Source organism: Engraulis encrasicolus, chromosome 6 (genome assembly GCF_034702125.1).
Source record: "Engraulis encrasicolus isolate BLACKSEA-1 chromosome 6, IST_EnEncr_1.0, whole genome shotgun sequence".
NCBI classification, from domain to species: Eukaryota; Metazoa; Chordata; class Actinopteri; order Clupeiformes; family Engraulidae; genus Engraulis; species Engraulis encrasicolus.
In genome coordinates this window covers 25,841,932-25,861,892 of record NC_085862.1, presented here as the reverse complement: position 1 = coordinate 25,861,892, position 19,961 = coordinate 25,841,932, and the positions used below count along the sequence as shown (strand labels likewise).

At 44.1% G+C, this 19,961-nt stretch overlaps 1 protein-coding gene across 1 annotated transcript in view; it reads right to left on the bottom strand.

Moving 5' to 3' along the window:
• Positions 1-2,392: 2,392 nt before the first annotated feature.
• mier2 (mesoderm induction early response 1, family member 2) overlaps positions 2,393-19,961 on the bottom strand; it is a 36,344-nt gene continuing 18,775 nt past the window's right edge. Inside the window, exons 4-13 of the mRNA XM_063201034.1 lie at positions 15,570-15,705; positions 12,421-12,512; positions 12,209-12,278; positions 10,506-10,648; positions 10,158-10,239; positions 9,581-9,675; positions 6,588-6,724; positions 6,075-6,193; positions 5,362-5,462; positions 2,393-4,198 (exon numbers count right to left, since the gene is read on the bottom strand). Coding sequence (XP_063057104.1) covers positions 5,404-5,462; positions 6,075-6,193; positions 6,588-6,724; positions 9,581-9,675; positions 10,158-10,239; positions 10,506-10,648; positions 12,209-12,278; positions 12,421-12,512; positions 15,570-15,705 — 933 coding nt within the window. The 3' untranslated portion in view covers positions 2,393-4,198; positions 5,362-5,403. The remainder of the gene's footprint in view (positions 4,199-5,361; positions 5,463-6,074; positions 6,194-6,587; positions 6,725-9,580; positions 9,676-10,157; positions 10,240-10,505; positions 10,649-12,208; positions 12,279-12,420; positions 12,513-15,569; positions 15,706-19,961) is intronic.

The following is a 19,961-nucleotide window of genomic DNA, read 5'->3' as shown; positions in this document are numbered from 1 at the left end:
AATAATTATAACAACAAATTAATATAACAGAGGAGATACAATATAAATTGCTTTTTGTTGTTTTTTGTTTTACAAAATAAGAAACAAAGGCAGTGTTTAACTCCCTTTCAGCCTCTTCCAACACCACACTTCTCTGCACCTCTCGCCAGTAAACAAACTCATCATCGACAAATCATCACATAATTCAAATTCACCCAGACAGTAGGAGTGGAAAAATAACATGTATACATAAATATCATGAAGTCAATTAACACAGTGGGGCTATGTAGGGGGACCTCACTCATACTCTGACCAAGCATGAACATGGGCAGCTAAATCACTCTAATCTCACCAGTACAAGTGGATGGAACAGCTCTATATCCATGCAAACAGGAAGGTCAAACCAGAACATCTCAGTCTATGAGTGCATTCCAATATGCAACCTTGCGTCCTCCACTTGTGTTTGTGGCCTCACCCCGCCTCCTGGCTCCTCCTCTGTGGAGAAGACAAATAAGTTTCCCTGCTGTCAGCCTAGCCGAAACTATTTTTGGGGGACTATTCTTCATTCACCATCCAGTTTGCAAATGAGAAAATGACTTTACAATTGAGCTTTTGCAAGATATTGAAATATAATGCTGTTGTCAGTGATGTCATCATGACATATTACTTCCTGGTATGAGGCCACAAGCACAAGTGGAGGATGCAAGGTTGCATATTGGAACACACACTATGTAGTGCAGTAGGTGGTGAATGGTAGAACATTTCAGACACAGATAAGGAGTTCTTTCCATTATCCTAATTCCCTTCCCCGTCTTGCGCTTGTCGCCTCGTTAAGACATCGCAAGACATCACTGACGACAGAAGTTTAATTCAAAATCTTGCAAAAACACCATCAATAAAGGGTATTTTCTCATTTGCAATTGGGATGTTAAATGGGGGGAAAGTCCCCCAAAAGTTGCTATGGATAGGCTGACAGCGGGGAAACTATTGTTTTCTCCACAGAGGCAGGGCATCAATGAAGCACAAGGCCATAAGCACAAGTGGAGGACAGGAGTTAGGATAATAGTCTCTTCACTCAAGTAGTTCTGTGTCATTCACAATGATGGTGGATTTTGTTTTTGCTCTTTGCAAGATTCCAATGGACGTGTAAGTTGTATCACAGACAGGTACTGGAAAGAAGTGTTGCAAGACTCTCTAGACACAGAAGAACCCTACGATGTGTGACTGCCACTTATAGATGGTGTTCTGATCCACAGTCTCTTTGGGTAGTCACCTTACAAACAACGACAGCCTGGAGACAAATAGGCTCGTTTCCCTGCAAGCAGTAACATTCAGTCTGATATAGGCTGAATCCAAAATGTTCACACATAGGGTGTGTTATAGGGTACAAACTTATGTTGCGCACACCATATATAACGCTCTTTGAATGAGTGAATATTGTGGACATGGGCATGATTTGGTTTGGTTTGCATGGATTGGTTTGCATTTGCAATGAGCACAGAACCCTTCATTTGCAGGCAAGGTGTTGACAGTCACATCAGTACATGAATTCAATGAACACTGTTGAAAGTTTAAAAAGTGCAAACCTTTCAGCAACTGCACTTTCAAATCAGGCATTTAGGATGGTGTAGGCTAAAGCAGTTAAAATTTTGTGGACTGCAAAGTCTCTGGGGGTTTTAAGTTTGATCTAATATCTACCATTTGATATACTAACTTAGTTTAAGGTGTTTTCAGACGCCAATTGAACATCCACTCAAGTTTAATAGTAATAGAAGAATTATGTACTGTACCAAACCAAACCAGGCTGCTCAGAAACATACCAGATATGCTTCCGAAAAAAAAAAAATCGGCATCTGATAGCCTAACAGTCAAGTTTGATAACAACAATCAAGCAAGTTTGATGTAGTGGTGAGTTGGTCCACGGTAATTCCAGATTCAAGGTTCCATGATTCTACATTTCAAGGTTCCATGATTCTACATTTCTCAAGATCAGCAGTGTCAAAGATTCATGAAAGCTAGTGCGTCTTGATATCTTAAGAGGAGCCGACAATGCGATGTGATGTGATGTGATGTGATGAGAAGCTATCATTTCCTGTCTTTCGAATCACAACATTACTGCTTCCATCCACTGCTGGTGGGTTAAGCGCTGTGTGACACTGCAATAAACGTTTGCCTGGTCACAACGCTTAACTCATGATTTCATAGATGCAGTCACATGGTCAGAGAAATTTATAGAGAAAATCATACAAGTCTCAGGTGACGAATCGTTGTTCCTGTGTGTGGCATTTGCAGACAAACAAGAGGTCCTCTGAGAGCATGTGTTATCATGGAAACGGACACATAAACAAATAAACAAACAAAAGAAAAGTGAGAAGTCATAAATCCCTGACGAACGTGGGTTTCGTATTGCACACATTGCCTGTTCAGATAAAAACCGTACAACTGAAGCCCAGTCTTAGGAGAGATCAGGATCGGGCAAAACGCATGTGCATGGAAGGAAGCACAGGGAAAGATGTAAAAAAATGATACTTAAATAGTATTTTTTTTTTTTTCAAATGTGTTGTGTTTGGAGACACACTCCATTCACCACAAAAAAATCAACATCACGTTTCTTTTTTTTTCCAGTTCCTCACATACAAACTTACACACTCACGAAAACAAAAAAAATCCAATCACATCATAATCACATTGATAGAACAAAATACTCTGTACGAGACCATCACGAGATCTTTTACAAGGGAGGAGGGACGTGTGTGCACTTAGGTACGTAGGAATAAATTCTCTTTCTCTCTGTCTTTGCACAAAAGTCCAAACGGAATCACAGTCCGTAGTTCACTACCATCAACATAAGAGGTTGACACAGGGACATGAATTGACACAGATGTCTCAAACGGGAGCGGAGTACGAAACAAGTCAAAAGCTTTGGTGGGACGCTGAGGCAAAAGAAAGGGACACAAAAGCGTCTTGAAAAAGAGGCTCAAAGTCAGGTGACAGTAGCTCGACAAACGTCTGTAGGCTGGGAGAGATGACGTTTCGTACTAGTCAGTTCGTACTAGTTTCAGATATGTCTGTCCGCTTCCAGACCGGTCTCATCAGAACGTTTTGGTGCTACAAAGATCACCTTTGGCGCGTGTAGACCCACTGAGAATCGTGCCGGTGCCCATTCCCGCACCTAATCGTGAACCGGCCCGGCGTGTTAATGCAGCAGATCTTAGCGTTCGTCAACCGGAAAGTTGGTTCTGGTCGGCCTGAAAACAGTACTTGAGTACGTCAAGTTCTGTGCTTTTGGGACCACACAAGCGATGATCAGAATCAGACATCGTCTCCACAATCCATCTAGAAAGGTTTCGCTCACTGCAGAAATCATAACTTACGGGATTGTCTTTACCCTTGGCACGGATGTGGACTGAATTATCCATCAGTCCGGTGAAGAATACAGTACAAGATCATTTCTGGACATTCGAGAGGAGACAAAAGACTCCCCCTCTATCCCTCCGACTTGCCTCCACAACACCCACCTAGTCACCGTTTGACAGCCGGGCAGCGAGCAGGCGGGAGAAGTGATCCAGCGACGGCCCAAAGTCAGCGGCGTCCGAGGCGGAGGGGGAGGGGGAGAGGGGGAGGGGGAGGAAGGGCCCCAGCAGGTGGGGTCGGGGTGGGGACAGCAGTGGCCCCGGGGTGAGTTCGGGGAGGGGGAGGGGGGTGGTCATGGGGGGCATCCGAGGCAGCAGCGGGGGCATAGCCAGGTCCAGGTTACTCTGCAGCGCAGGCAGGAGATCGTCACCCTGGAGATAGGAGCCCAGCTGCAGGTGGCAAAAGCTGGGGTCTTCGTGAAGGTCATGATGAAGGTCATGATGGAGGTCATGATGGGGGTCATGATGGGGGTCATGGTGAAGGTCGAGGTGGGGCGGGATGCTGGAGATGATGTGGGGCGGGGAGCCGTCACTGGAGGGGGTGCAGAGGTAGGGGGAGGAGGGGGGCGGGGGGGTGTAGTAAGAGGGGAAGAGCTGCGGGGGGGACAGGGAGTCGGAGCAAGGGGGCGGGGGAGGAGGCGCACTACTCAAGTCCTCCAGGTGAGGCAGCGGGGGGTAGGAGCTGAAGAGGGAGTCTGCTCCCAGAGGAGGAGGAGGAGGTGAGGAGGAAGAAGAGGAGGAGAGGGGGCAGGGGGAGGCACAGGAGGAGGCGCAGAGGTCTCCTATGGACAGCCCACACCCTGTATCTAGTGAGAGGAGGAAAGAGAAGGAGAGAGATGGACAGAGGGACGGCGGGAAGAGAGAGAAAAAGAGAAAGAGAACCAAAAAAGGGAGTTAAACACACGTGGCAAGAATTAGTCCGTAGTAACAATAGAGTCTCTATCAATCACAAGAATTTAAGTAATTCAAAGGAGCACTCTTGTTTTCGGGAAAAAGGCTAGATTACTGTATATTTTTTCATCTCCCATTATAATTTAGCTTTTCGGTTTCAATAGTTCTTGTCTAATCCGACCGTTAATACCAGAAGCTACAAAACGGGACCGTTTAACCATTAACAAACCATAAACCATGACCATAAACAGTACTCTCCCCTCTCTTTGTCTCCCACCCGCTCACTCCTCAGGGGTCTTCCAAAACGGTACCCCTGCGACTCTCCCCTGTGCCTGGTGTTACCTGCGTGCCATACATATGTGCCCCTGCCCTATGGCTCACCCCCATGCCCACATGGCTCGATGCCCACATGTCTGTCCCCTGTGCCACTACTGCATGCCTCCCCCCTGTACTGTAAAGTGGAAGACAAACGCTCACATCAATCGCCTAATGATTAATACAGTTTTTAACTGGGTGCTGAATCCCACATAAAACGTAGACGAATGCATTAAGTGAAGGATGGCACTCTTCAGATCTTTCTTTATTTATTCACCTACGAATGTTTCGGGCAGAGCCCTTCTTCAATATGAAACGGCCATTACATGCCGAAGAAGGGCTCTGCCCGAAACATTCGTAGGCGAATAAACCAAGAAATCTGAGGAGTGCTGTCCTTCGCCTCCTTCATTCGTCTTTGTTTTATGTGGGATTCAGCACCCAGTTAAATACTGTGTTAACCCATTTTGCCCTATGCCCTTTTTGGGAAAGGGTGCCCTCTGCCTATTAAATCCTAAATATCTCAGCCCCCAAAGCACATACAAACATGAAATAAGTTGCATTTAAAAGCTAGGACCCTCGTTTTGCTTTAGAATGTGTTCATTCAGCTCTAACTTACCCACATTTTTAATAAAATAGCTCAAATCTCAAGAACCTGAATGCAGCATATATGTGTTTCCAGGACACAATGGGTTAAATCATTAGGCGCTAGTGTGAGTGCGAGTGTCTCCTTCCTCCATCTCCCCTCTGCTGTCCCAGGTGTTACCTGTGTGCCCTGGCTGCAGTGCATGCAGTGCGTTGCGTGTGCTCAGGGCTTTAACTGAAAACGCGTTGCTCGCTTCCGCCGCGGACGACCCTGATACTCTTCTGGGGCCAGGAAGCAGGTGTGTGTGTGTGACACGCGCACACACAAATACACACACGCAGTCACGCACACACACATGAATGCACACAAAGACATACACACACAATGCACAGACAACAGAAGACAAAAAAAAACAAAAAGGAATGGAAAATGAAAACCCAAAATCACAAACAAATGGGCGCAGAGATGGAGTGTACCAGGGACACACATGCTCTGACCAATGTAATGTACATCAAAATAAACAACTTCTTTATGAAACAGTAAAGAGCAAATCAAAGGAGTGAACGGTAATGAAAACAAATGACATGAACTTGCACACCTGTGTGTGTGTGTGTGTGTGTGTGTGTGTGTGTGTGTGTGTGTGTGTGTGTGTTTGTCTTTGCTTATGCGGGTCTGGGAGGGGGGAGTGTGTGTTGGATTGGGCTGTGTGTGTGTCCGTGTGTGTGTGTGTGTGTGTGTGTGTGTGTGTCCTTGCTTGTGTACGTCGGGTGTGTGTGTATGTGTGTGTCTTACGTTGCCACTCTATGTGTTTTGGATTGGGCGGTGTGTGTGTGTGTGTGTGTGTGTGTGTGTGTGTGTGTGTGTGTGTGTGTGTGTGTGCGTGCGTGCGTTACCTTGCTTCTCCAGGTCTGGAGAGGGGGCGGGGGTGTGGGATTGGCCATTGGACGTGTGTGAGTTGCTACTGCTGCTCCTCTCCAGCTCTCCAGCATCCCCATCCTGATCCCCGTCATCACTGAGGCGCACACACACACACACACGCACGCACACACACACACACACACACACACACACACACACACACACACACACACACACACACACACACACACACACACACACACACACACACACACACACACACACACACACAGTAAGAAATGGTCAATAGAGCCCCATGGGTTTTTTATTGAAAGTTAAATGAAAGCTTAGCAAAACATGGATGAGAAGGGCCATTTCTTGTGTTGTTATTGTGTGTGATCGAGTGATCGAGTGAGCGAGCGAGTGAGTGAGTGAGTGAGTGAGTGAGTGAGTGAGTGAGTGAGTGAGTGAGTGAGCGAGCGAGTGAGTGAGTGAGTGAGTGAGTGAGTGTGTGTGTGTGTAGTGTACACACTACAGTTTGGACTCACATGTTGCTTATCTGTACGTTGTATCTGCGGCGCCCTATTCTGGTGGTCTGCTGCATCTGCATGAAGTAGTCGTGCCGCTCTGATTTCTTCCACAGGTAGTAGTACTCCACACACTCGCCTACCGAACGCGTGCGTACCTACAGGGAGACGAGGAAAGAACAATATTAACACAGAGCATGTAATATAAAGGGGAATGGAGTATGCCATCGTCATGCCTCTCTGATTTCTTCCTCAGGTATTAACAGTGATGGGCAACATGGATTCTGAAGCTGAAGCTACAATCCAGTGCCACATATTCCAAATAACCTGCTGTCACCTGCCTGCTTCAAGCAGGTGTTTGCCTAATTGGACAGGTAAAACCAGGTAATTTGGAATATGTGGCACTGAGCTGTAGCCAATTAGCCGTACTTCCGGCAAGAGACTTGGCTCCGCACTACGTCTGGTACCTGTTTTCTGTGGAGCGATGTTGACCGGTAGGATTTGCGCCGGTGTTCTGACAAACGGTCCTACATTGTAATTTTATCCTACGGTAAGATGTTCTGTCAGACATGTCAGTTAAACAGTGCTACATCGCCATAGATAGTCGTCAGACATGTTTGTTCGACACAACTTATAAGTTAAATCCTGATTTTTCAGAAACGTTCCTTCCTGCTTCCTGCAATCGCGTAAGATCAAACAACCTCCAGACCATGAATACAAAATGAAATGGTAGTATTATGGGATGGTCAGGACCAGGCTAGTAGCCAATCACTGTGTAAATACTCCATACACTTGCCTACTGAGTGCATATGTACAGTACTACATACAGGACGACAAGGCCAAACAAAGAGACTAATACCAAAGTCTGCGAAGATCATAAGCCCCTTTTCGACTAGCCCTGTTAGAACGGGGCTGCGCACTGCTGGGGCGTGGTTTCGTTTTCTTTTTGCATTTACTCCACCCATACACACCCATCATCAGCTCAAACAGGGCTCAAACAGGGGCGATTATAGAATCGCGAAAGATGTGGTTTGAGGCGTGCGGAGCTGAGTTCCACTAGGCTACATGTTGCCTGTGTTAGGATTTACCGGCATGTGCAAACACCTATCCCCACCCACGCACTTTAAAAATCAACATCGCTTTTCTGTCTGCAGTTTTTACAGTAGACTAGAGAAGTAGCCTAACTCCAGTCCTTGGCCAAGGAGTTATATTATTAGCCTATTAGGCTATTATTTTAAAATCACGCTATTTCCAAAGCTCCACGCCGCCTCCTTGTGAGAAGTCGGTCTTTTTTACCACCATGCAAAATAGGGCACACTAAAGTAGGCTAGCCCTTTTCATTGCACATAGGCTATTTTCATATACGAACCTGCAGAGGGATGGCGAATTTGCTGTTATCAAATTAAATGTAAAAATGAAAATTTCGAATGAAAAAGACAACTGTGGTTTATTCGAGGGAACAAAGAACACAGCCATGACAAAAAAGATTTCCTCTCTATCCGGCTGCAACAACGCCATTGTTTACTTGAAGTGGCGGCCGCTTAAAGTTAAATAACTTTGGATTTAAAGAACATAAACACGTGCCGTAAAAACCTGTAAAAAGCTAAGAATCTCAGCTTTTGAACAAACCCTAACACATGTCTGTAGGTCTAGGTTAAGGTGATCGCTGGCTGTTCGGGAAAAAATGACGAGATAAAAAAAATGGTTGGAAAGCGCTATTTTTTCGCTTGAAACAGCGGCCGCTTAAAGTTATGTAACTTTGGATTGAAAGAACATAAAAACGTTCCGTAAAAACCTGTGAAAAGCTAAGATTCGCAGCTTTCGAACAAGCCCAAACACATGTCTATGGGTCTAAGAGAAGGAGATCGCTGGTTATATTTAGTCCTATATAGGTCCTATTGTTTAGATTAGGGCTTAGATTCACCATGGCGTGAAAACACGGTGTTGTCGCGGCTAGTTGCAGCAGCTGATCATACGGCCCAGTTCTAGTCCCTGTTGTATGGAAATGCGTGCGAGACAGCACCATCGACCCCCGTCAAGTTTCATGAATATTTATAAAGCCCGCACCGGAACGCGGAACCCAATGGAAAAGAGACTATAGATAGGCCTGGTTTTTGCACTGAGCAAGGTCAAGATCTTGTTAGAGCCTCACATTTCCTAAAACCGCCATTGGTGAAGATTCTCATTCATCTCAGGTCATGTTATCGAAAGAGTGCAGTTGTAAACAGGAGTTCCTCTTAAGAGCTTGAAAAAAAATTTAGTTCCCTATTTCCGAGGACCTTTTCCAGTTTCTGGTTGACGCCTAGATGCCTAACTGCCCATCATCATCAAAAGCAGTACTCTGTCTCTAAGGTCAATGGCGTTTTAGTATTACCACACCATCAGGGTGGGGCACCCACAGCTAATGCCACAATTGTATGGATTAAATGTTTTTGTTTTTAGTGGAGTATGTAAGAAGCATATTCACTGCAGTACATGAATGGCCAATTACTAATGAATTCATGAGCATTAGCTGTGGTTGTACCACCTGACATCTAAGCTGGTGTTCCCTCTTAAATCAACCATGCATTCTGTTACAAGTTACATGGCAGCTGCCTGCACATCCAGGACAAATTTCCTTCTAGAGAAAATAAATGAATCTCGAACCAGAAATGAAAAAAGTTAATTACTGGGCCTATACCACTAACACACCTAAGGCTCTTTTCCACTGCCGGTTTTCTGGTAGGTTTACAGCTCAACACGTGCGCTACTACTCGGCCGGCACCGTTTGCTATACGACTGAGCTGTGCCTTGCTCAATTGAAAAGCAAAAAGTGGCGGGAGAGTCACGCTGTGTCAAGCTGTAGGTCTTCCGGAAAACCGGCAGTGGAAAAGAGCCTTTACACTCATGTTAACTTAAGGCAAGGATGGACCCTAAGGCATTGTTAACACGGTCAATGAAAGTGTAAAATTAAGTTGATCATCTGTGTTATTGACAGTGGTTATACATGGACATACAGGGCATGTTGGACTGACCTTGTTGGCCTGAATGAGATGGAAGTTCTTCTCATGGACACGGAAGCCATGTTCAAAATTCCTACGCTCCTCTTCACTCCAGCCACACAGGTCCTCTGTTGAGCAGGATACAACAGGCGACGGGAAGAGGTATTACTAGATTGTCTTCAGTTTCATGCCAGGTATACACTGTGCGATATTTGGCCTGATTTTGCCACGATTTGTGAGTTACAAGAATCGGGCTCAATTCTTGCTCAATCGGGCGTCAATCGTGAGTCTCAGAAAACAAGCCTGTTGTGTCGTACAGTGTGAATACTTGCAATGGAAAATATTGCACAGTGTATGTCGCACACCGTGTGAGGTGCGCACAATGGCCCAATAAGTTACTTTATACAAAAATTTGCCGTCGCACACTCAGAACTTCATGCAATAGCATTTTTCGGCTTACGCCTTCAACAGGAGCATTTCACACACATACACACTGATGAAGGCTTAAAACGCTGGTCAAATAAAATACTATGCTTGAAGTTCTGTGTCTGTGATGGCAAATGTTTGCATTAAAAAGCATTACTGTAATACAGACTCCACAAGTTATTACCATTAAAAACTTTAACATTAAAGTGTAGTCTTCTCAACGCTTCTTCTGCCTTGAAGTCACATTTCACAAGCTCGTACAGTGCCTGAAGGAAATAGGTGAAAATGGAGTGTGAGAAATAGACAGAGCCAGAGAAAGTTAGAGTGAGAGGATGGGTTGGGGGTCGGGTGGTGACAGAAAGAAACAAATTAGTCAGTTTCAATTATCTTACAGTTCATGAGAATTACAACAAAAAGCAAGCATGCATGTTCTCACACACAACACATCAGACATCTCATCTCATTGCAGGCTCTGCAGATGAGGTAAATGGTAGGTGTTGGATGATATCATCTGTGACATCAACCTGCGTACCTGTTCGTTGTCCTTGACGGTGTGCGTTGACATGGTATCCGGGTGTTGTCCCCATTGCCTGTGTGCCAGGATTAGGAACCTCTCCACCTCAGAAGGTGACATGACCCCTGGTTTCCATAGCAACTGGTCTTCACTCTCATAGGCTGCAACAGGTAACATCACAGATAGTGCTGTTTTAACCCCTCATACTGTAACCAGAGGTGTATAAAGTAGGAGTAGAAGTACTCTTACAGATGTAATTACAACACTAGTGGTATGGTATGACTAGTGGTTGATATATTCAATCAACCCAAAAGGACCCATGTTACTCCTCTATTTATTGAGTTGCACTGGTTACCGATCGCCGCCCGGATCAAGCACAAGGCATTGACCCTTGCCTACAAAACCATCACAGGAACGGCCCCTGCTTATCTGAAGGACCTACTAACGCCCTATGTTACTGGAAGAGATCTGCGCTCATCCAGCACAAGCCGTCTGGCTCTGCCATCCAGTCGCTCTAGGTACTCCCAGTCAAGATTGTTCTCCGTTGTGGTACCCAAGTGGTGGAACGGTCTCCCAGAGACAGCAAGACTAAGCACATCTCTTGCAGCTTTCAAGAAACAACTGAAGACTTCCTCTTTCGAGAGAATCTACTAGACTAATGCTTGAACTGGCCTTGCCCCAGGGCAGACTCCTGACATGATGTTTAGTTTAGTTTAGTTTGTGTGTGTGTACTCGTTATTTACTCTTTAATTAAAAAAAAAAATAAATAAAAAAAAATAACCCCTCTGCAACTGCACTTGTTGTTCTGTATATCTCCTGTGCACTTTGTATTTGCTTGTGATGTTGGCTTGAATATGTCCTCTTTTGAAAGTCGCTTTGGTTATAAAGCGTCTGCCAAATGCAACGTAATGTAATGTAATGTAATGACATGGTTTCAACTTTGTAATATAACATATTTTACTAGTGTTGTAATTACAGCTGTAAGAGTACTTCTACTGTATACCGTCAGAGATACTGTTGCTAAGACCATTGTTAGACCGTCTCTGATACCGTACAACTATGCTGTTTTTTTCAATCTTGAGATAAGGTTCCTAATATTGTTTCAGTGGTTCATGAACTTGTATAACAGGGTGAAACATGGGCGATGGCCAGACGTTGACAGAATAATTGAAATTTCATGTACTTGTACGACAGAAGAGACCAAACACTGTCCTTCAAGGGACTATAGATGTAAAATAGCTAACTCTGGTACACTGGATGAAATGGCAACATTTATGTTTTAATTGTACATGGTCCCTAATGAATTGAATTGAATTGAACTGAACACGTCGAAGGTTTCACAGTTTTGTTAGAGTTTTTAACAGTACTTTTAAAAGAAGGCACAGGAGAAACATGATGGTCAAAGTAAAAAAGAGTCACCATGAAGTCCGGTCTAATTCATTTCCTGTCTAACCTCAGTGTGGCTACTGGCTTTAAGCTTTGTAGGTCAATCACAGTCACACAGTCATTTATCACAGTTACAGAGCCACACATCACAGTTGCAGAGTGATTGCAGCTGTGATAGATTACTCCATAACTGTGATCAGAGTAATTTAGGACAGTTGCAGAGTATTTTCCCACAGTTTCAGAGCAATTGATCACAGTTGCAGAGAAACGCAAGACAGCTGCAGAGTAACAGCAGAGTCACAGTTGTACGCATCACAGCTTAAGCAAGGCGTTACCTCGGTCCTGGCAGGGGAAGACGCCGAGAGGAGGGATAGTGGCTTGGTACTGAGGCCCCACCATAATGTCCTGAGGAAATCACACACAGTTACCAAAATAGCTAGGCAATACACAACTTTCTTTTACAGATTTTGAAACACCTTGCTTGCACAGATACACACACTGCAGATATTATTAAATATTCCGAAGAATATTTCCTCATGTAGCTCACCTTGTGGCTGTCATTGGAGGGAATGGAGGCACTGTCTGAGTCTTCTTCGTCTGATGAGCTGACTGATATGTCTTTGTCTCCGGATGTAAGTGCTGAAAACAGATAGATACAGGTCAAATACATAACATACATATACCTTACATGACATCAGAGCATCCTTTACTCCTTAGTAACTATATAATATTGACACTGGGCACCTTAAGTCATTGTCTGCCAGTGTTTACAGTGCGTGTGTGTGTGCGTGTGCGTGTGCGTGTGTGTGTGTGCGTGTGTCTGTGTGCGTGTACACAAACCAGATTCCAGCCAATCAACTGTAATTGATCCCATCATGCCACTATAAAGACTCTTGATTTTCTCTGGGCTCCTCCTGCGGCGCCAGACTCATCTCGATCTTGCCTTCCTGAGAGGCTCATTATGTTTTAGTTTATATGTCAGGTATACTTCTAGCTCATTATGTTTTAGTTTATATGTCAGGTATACTTCTAGCTCATTATGTTTTAGTTTATATGTCAGGTATACTTCTAGCTCATTATGTTTTGGTTTATATGTCAGGTATACTTCTAGCTCATTATGTTTTAGTTTATATGTCAGGTATACTTCTAGCTCATTATGTTTTAGTTTATATGTCAGGTATACTTCTAGCTCATTATGTTTTGGTTTATATGTCAGGTATACTTCTAGCTCATTATGTTTTAGTTTACATGTCAGGTATACTTCTAGCTCATTATGTTTTAGTTTACATGTCAGGTATACTTCTAGCTCATTATGTTTTGGTTTATACGTCAGGTATACTTGTAGCACATATGCACTACACTTATATTAATAAATATGGGCACTACAGTGTGTTCTTTTCGTCTGTCTTGAGCCAGGCAGTTGTAGCACCACATAAAGAAATAAGCAGGCACTTTGCAAAAGATTGAGTGAAACGCAAGTTAGTTACATGTGCTGGTTTAATTTGTAATGGTACTAGGAGGCTTCAGAACAAGTTGATCCATTCATGGCGGCCCAAATAAGTGTGTTTCAACAGACATATATTAACAGAGGACATTTTCCACATTGTCCTCCCATACGACGTACAACAGTGGCATGGTAACGCTGTCCTTTTTCAAGTAGAATGGACCTGACTCCTGCATATTTATGATCTGAGATGTGAACTGCTGTGGCAGTTACTATTACTGCTGATGTCGTGCAGTTACTTTCACTGCTACTTGTTGACACCATGAAATCTTGACACGGAATATTCCCTTAAAATTATAAATTTTCACGGTTTAAACTTTTGATCTGTCATCCATGTTCTATTATATTGAAATTTGGCACATCCACATCACTGCATTCAGTTTTTATTCACAATTCGGAATACGATTTGTATGCATACAGGGTGTGTGTGTGAGAAAGAGAGAGAGAGGGAGGGAGGGGGAGAGAGAAAGAGAGAGAGCGAGAGAGAGAGAGAGAGAGAGAGAGAGAGAGAGGGAGGGAGGGGGAGAGAGAGAGAGAGAGAGAGAGAGAGAGAGAGAGAGAGAGAGAGAGAGAGAGTGTGTGAAGCAACAGGGCAGGGCTGTTTCTTTATTTACACTACAACATGCTATGTGGGTTTGCTACCTTGTGACCATTTAGTCAGTGAAATCATCGGCTGATGTTTTTTGTTTCTTTCTCTGAGGATGTTGCTACCTCAGTGAAATAAGGTGCATGTACAGTTACGTTCATGAGAGCCACTTAAGCTTGGTTTTTGGGCTGCCTTACAGCAATTAACCATGGACTTGAAAAAAATAAAGCTTGAACAATAAGCTTACTGGTGGTTCAAATCAGTTCTGTCTGATATGTTGCCGTCCCACACCGCGCACACGTCCCACACCCAGGGACTGCAGATGGAAATCAGTTTATAAGCTATGATCTGGTGCATGTCATCTTTTTACTTTTGTAACTAATGTACTTTGCACATGATCCCTGTTTAAATAAACCAAATAAACTAAACTAAAACAGTGACATTTGGACAATGTTGTCTACAAAATGTCACAAATTTCATGTCCAAGTCAACCTCTCATTCTAATCAAAACCAAATACTTTGTCTCTCTTACAATGTAGCAGCAACAAACAAATTGACTTTCACAATTATGTTTTGTAAATGCAAAGTCACAAACTCTCTGAAACATTGTTATTTCAAAGACATGTCTGAAGGCGTGAGATCTCCGGATGGGGCTTTGAAATGGTGCAAGAGATAGGAGTGATTTTGTGAGTGAGTGTGTCTGTGTGTGTGTGTGTGTGTGTGTGTGTGTGTGTGTGTGTGTGTTTTCTGTGGGTGGCATTACTAATGCAGTATGGAATGCGAAATGACATGGCACTGTCTTTCACATGGTAAATGTGTGCATGCCTTGCCTTCTACTCACACAAAGCGATCCCAGTCCAAATTGTGCCTAGTCATTGCTCCCCAATACGTATGAACAATACGCATGAACGGCCATCCGGGTACTTTGCTCGTAAATGTGCGTTACGCCCCTTTGTGGGGGAAAGCAAACCGAATGTCTCATTAACTTATATGCTACATCGGCTAGCCTAAATTAACACAGTCCATGCTTCAGCCACGGCTGTCTGGCTATATTATTTGAACAGCCGACAACACAACACGTTTTCGGCATGTTGCGCGTGAACAACGCTAGTCTACAGGTCCTTGTCTTTCGTTTATTCTTTCCCAACACCACCAATTGACTTGCATTGGCTGTTTTCCCCCACAAAAGGGCGTAACGCACATGGAAAACGTCACGTTGTTCATGCGTATGCTGGAACAAGCAACCAAATGCTTTTTAAGTTGGGACACCTCTCTCTCAACCATCAAGTCAAGAAGCTTGTGAAGTCTTCCAAAAGAGATTCCCTTCACAGAAAAACTAACGCTACTCATATACACTGACCTTGTTGGCATGGGTACTTTCTCTATGCATGGTATGTTACTGATTATGTCACTATGAATAATAGTGTCTGGAAAGTGTGTGTGTGTGTGTGTGTGTGTGTGTGTGTGTGTGTGTGTGTGTGTGTGTGTGTGTGTGTGTGTGTGTGTGTGCACGTATGTGGGTGTGTATCAGCATGTGTGCATCAGTATGTATGTGTGTAGTCTGAAGTCTTAAGTGAGTCTGAAGAAGTTGGTTTTGGCGCCTCACCTGCCAGATGGCACCGCAGGATGTCTGAGTTGTCGGAGGCCACTGAGGGGGTGAGGTCACCGGGTAGAGACTGCACCTCCTCCTCCTCTCCGTCCCCGTCCAGCTCCGTGGAGAACAGCTCTTTCGTCATGGGATCCTGAGGACAGGGGGACACAGGGACACCAGCAGTTTTAACTTGACATGCTCAGTGTTTAAAGAGGTTGGGTGTAAGTTGCTGCAAGTCTTCTTCAAACACGTTTCGCTCTTCATCTGAAGAACTTTATTAGGTGAGGTAACAGGGAACAGCTAGCACTTAAGCCGCTGACACATACTCGCGAATGTCACCATGCGAAGCGAACTTTGCCATTCATTCCTATGAGGGAGGTGAAGGCGAGCGAACAGGAGTGAAGCAAAGCGAAAATATTCAACCACGTTTAACATTAGGCAAATGAGGAGCAAATTTTGCTCGTTTCCTTCTATTTGATTCGCAGAGACAACCTGATGACCGTTAAGCTGTCAGAATGGAACACTGAATTTCACCCCTCTCTGCTTCGCTCGTTTCGCTCCTGCATGAGAATGAATAGTTTTCCTCTTGGGTCAAGCTTCATATTAGAGGCACTATACTGTATTTAGTGTAGTTATTGCCCACAAGTTCATGAACCACTTAACTGAAATGATTCTGGAAACATTATTTTAACGGTGAAAAAAAAAACTGGTTGTTTGGTTTAACCTCTCATTGGCCCCTCATTAATCAAATCGAACACAAATATAAACACATATGGAATATGAGCAGAGGCATTATTCACTGTGAAATTGATAAATACCATGTTTTCTCTCAAACAGTACAGTACACACATATACCATAGGACATTTCATAAATGAGGGCCACACGGTCATTTTATGGTATGGTACAGATTTATGGTATCCGCCAACTGACAGCATAATTAACCCATGAATGACTAAATAAACAGCAATAAAACACACAGCGACTGAATCATCCATCACCGAAAAAATTATAATTTGGTCAGAAAGCCACTTCATTTCCCAGACGATGATGCACAGTTCAGTAAAAGTTCAGTTTAGCCTAAACTGCATGTGAGGCCTGTGTGTAGTGCTCTTGTTTGCGGGTCTGAAGCTGTTGTCCACAAGTTTCCATGAGGTAAACACATTGTGATTTGCCCAAAGTCAGCCAAAGGTTGGATGTTCTTACTCTGTGACACAGGTAGACTAAAGAAAAAAATGATTTTGAAATGTTGCTCAGTCTCAAATACACGGGTTCTCAATTTTTGTGTTCTCCTGACAGCGCGAGCCTGTCTGCACACAACTTAACTTCTGATTGTTGGAAACCGCTGTCGGTCAAAAAAATAGCTCACCTGGTTGGCTGCCAGTGTCTTGCCCCTCCTCACAACACTGTGTTTATAAACAACAAAAATCCATGTATACATAATGCAGACACCACATGTCCTAAACAACCATAAACTGCAACTCCATATAAATCTGGCCTCAGTGCTTCTGATTTGCTTCAGGTGCTCTAGATCAGCTAATCAACTCTCTTCGCTCCCCATTGGTCAGTTTCAAATTTGGCACCTTTTCAAAAGTTAACCGTTTGTTCCCAACTGTGGCTGCTCATTTCTTCGCAACCCACCACCAAGGAGAGTAGAGACAGTAGAGCTTACTGACGTCATAACAGCGTAGTACGAAATGATGGCGAGGGGAGTACGGAAATTTTATTCTTCTTCTACGGTCAGTATTGGACGCATCAGGGAAGCATGCAATTCCACTTCCGTGAGGGTCGGAGTGTGGAACAGGTCATAGGACAGCGTGAATGTTTGTCAGCTGTCCTTAATTACCCCCAGCAATTACTGCTGACCAACAGCTGCAGTTAATTTGGCCACAAATTATCCATCATGGTGTCGCCCCCACTGAACATGCGCAAGGGAGTACGGAGATTGTATCCATCGCACCCACTGACCAATGACCATGCGCAAGGGAGTTAATTTTCCATCCACTCGTGTCCTCAGGCAACGCCCCCGTACTACACCGTGGCCAATGGATTTCCCCCCTAGAGATTGTTCTTCTGTCGAGTTTCTTTGGTTTGTTCCCAACTGTGGCTGCTCATTTCTTCGCAACCCACCACCTCCCCAGCTCACCCTGCGGTGCCCCTGTATGACATGGCATAGGCTACTCTGTCATGTTAGCTGCTTTGTTCATGGGGGATTTTTTTGCTCTCCAAATCTGAAATTGAGCGACCATTCTCTATGCTGCTGCTGTCTTCTTAATATCTACTTTTCATGGCGCTCATGGAAAACCAGGGGACTATGGCTTTGAACAAACACGGCCAAGTGTTTGGCTCTACCGCCAAATTTAAAACAACAAAAAGGTTCTTGACTTCACTTAAAAGGACATACTTAGTGCTTAAACAGAGATACTACTAGCCGTCTGTAATTGTTCACCATTTTTTCGTGGGAAACAATGGTGTCATGGTGTGGGTTTATTTGGAATAGCTGCCAAGGCTTTACACAGGGCTAGGGTTTAATCCCGGGACCCGGGATTCCCGGGAAATCTGATCAAAACAATTTCCCGTTTCCCGGGAAAGCCATGACGGGAAACCGGGAAAAAAATTAAGTGCGTGTCTATTTGTTGTCCTAGCAACAGTAAGCAAACAGTGCAATCTAGCAGCGGTAACACTTCAGGCTCACTTAAGCAGCAGCAGTACAATACATTTTCAGCAATGTCTGGGTCTGCTGCCAGTTTTGCCTGGAGGCATTTTGTGAAATTGGACAATGACAGTAGGCTACGAAATGCACTTTGTGTGAGCGAATTATAATAGTAAGGTCGCCAAATTCCGCCTTCACTGATCACTTCACTGAAAACGTGATAATATCACTCTTTCAAATAGCCTACTATTTAATTATGCTCTCGTATATTTTTGGATAGCGGCAACTGTGTAGATGAGGTAATGAGCAATATTAGCTAACATTGGTAGTCCTTTCTATCGTAATTTGGCGATAACGTCCAGCATGTCCAAAATCTAGCTTCAGCACAATTCTCTGGCGAAAGGCTCCCAATTCCGCCAACTTGATTTCAGGTCACGTTACTGTTTATTATTCATTCATGCTGTTGTGTTGATTTGGTTCACACGTGTAGTCCTGGCTTTACCGATACAGGAACTGTGGAAACGGTTGAATACTTTTGGTCCTAAAGTGAAACAGGGAAGCGGCCAGGGCGAGTTTACAGCCAGAATGTCGTCGTGAAATTAAAGTTCCATCTGCCGTTACGACACCCTTCATTACAATGCTGTTTATGGCCGTTTGACTCGGTTTTAAATGTCATCACCGTTTCAAATATTAAGCATACAAACTCCGTATCATGTCGATATCCATTCCTGACTTAAATAGTGGATACATAATTAACTATATATAAGTAGGCGGGCGGAATTGGGGAACGGAAACGGTTGAATAGCCTACTTTTGATCCTAAAGTGAAACAGGGAAGCGGCCAGGGCGAGTTTATAGCCAGAATGTCGTCGTGAAATTAAAGTTCCATCTGCCGTTACGACACCCTTCATTATTGCCGTTTATGGCCGTTTGCCTCGGTTTTAAATGTCATCACCGTTTCAAATATTAAGCATACAAACTCCGTATCATGTCGATATCCATTCCTGACATAGGCGACTTGGTGTCACCGTCACCAACAATCCACCCGTCATTGATAAGCGCTGCATGCTGCGCACAGGCTATCATCTTACACTTCATTATTGTGTTGGTGGATAGGCTAGTAGAGCTTAATCTTAATTCTTTTCTCCCAATAATGATACAAACAGTAACAACTTGATACAGAATGCCAGTTTGGGAGGAACAGTTGAATTATAGCCCCTACATGACTAGATCAAAAAATGGGAGGGAAAAAAAAAAAAAAACCCGGGATTTCCCGGGATTCCCGGGAAATGGGTCGTCCTATCCCGGGATTTGATTCATGCCATTTTCGGGAAAAATATTAAACCCTACACAGGGACATCAGTTCATCCACCCGTCAAGGACATGAGTTACACCGCTATCTACACTCTGAGCCAGACTTGAGGACTGAGCAGTCTATAGCAGTGTTGCCAGATTTTCTACGACAAATAAGCGACTGACGTCCTGAAAACAAGCCCAAAAGAAGCGACCGAGGGGCGTCGTGAAAACAAGCCCAAAAGAAGCGACAGAAAGGGTGGGTTGTCAGTCGCGTGCCTGGTCAGGGAAGACCTTGCTCTATGCGGGGATCTGCGTGGCAGCTAAAATTCCCACAAGTGACCACAGAAAGTGGGAGTTAGCAATATTGTAGTAGGGTCACTTGTAAGGATGAGTGAGAAAAAACGAGTTGCCATTGAGAAACACATTCAAATCACCACCAGAGCAGGAAAAAACAGCAAGCC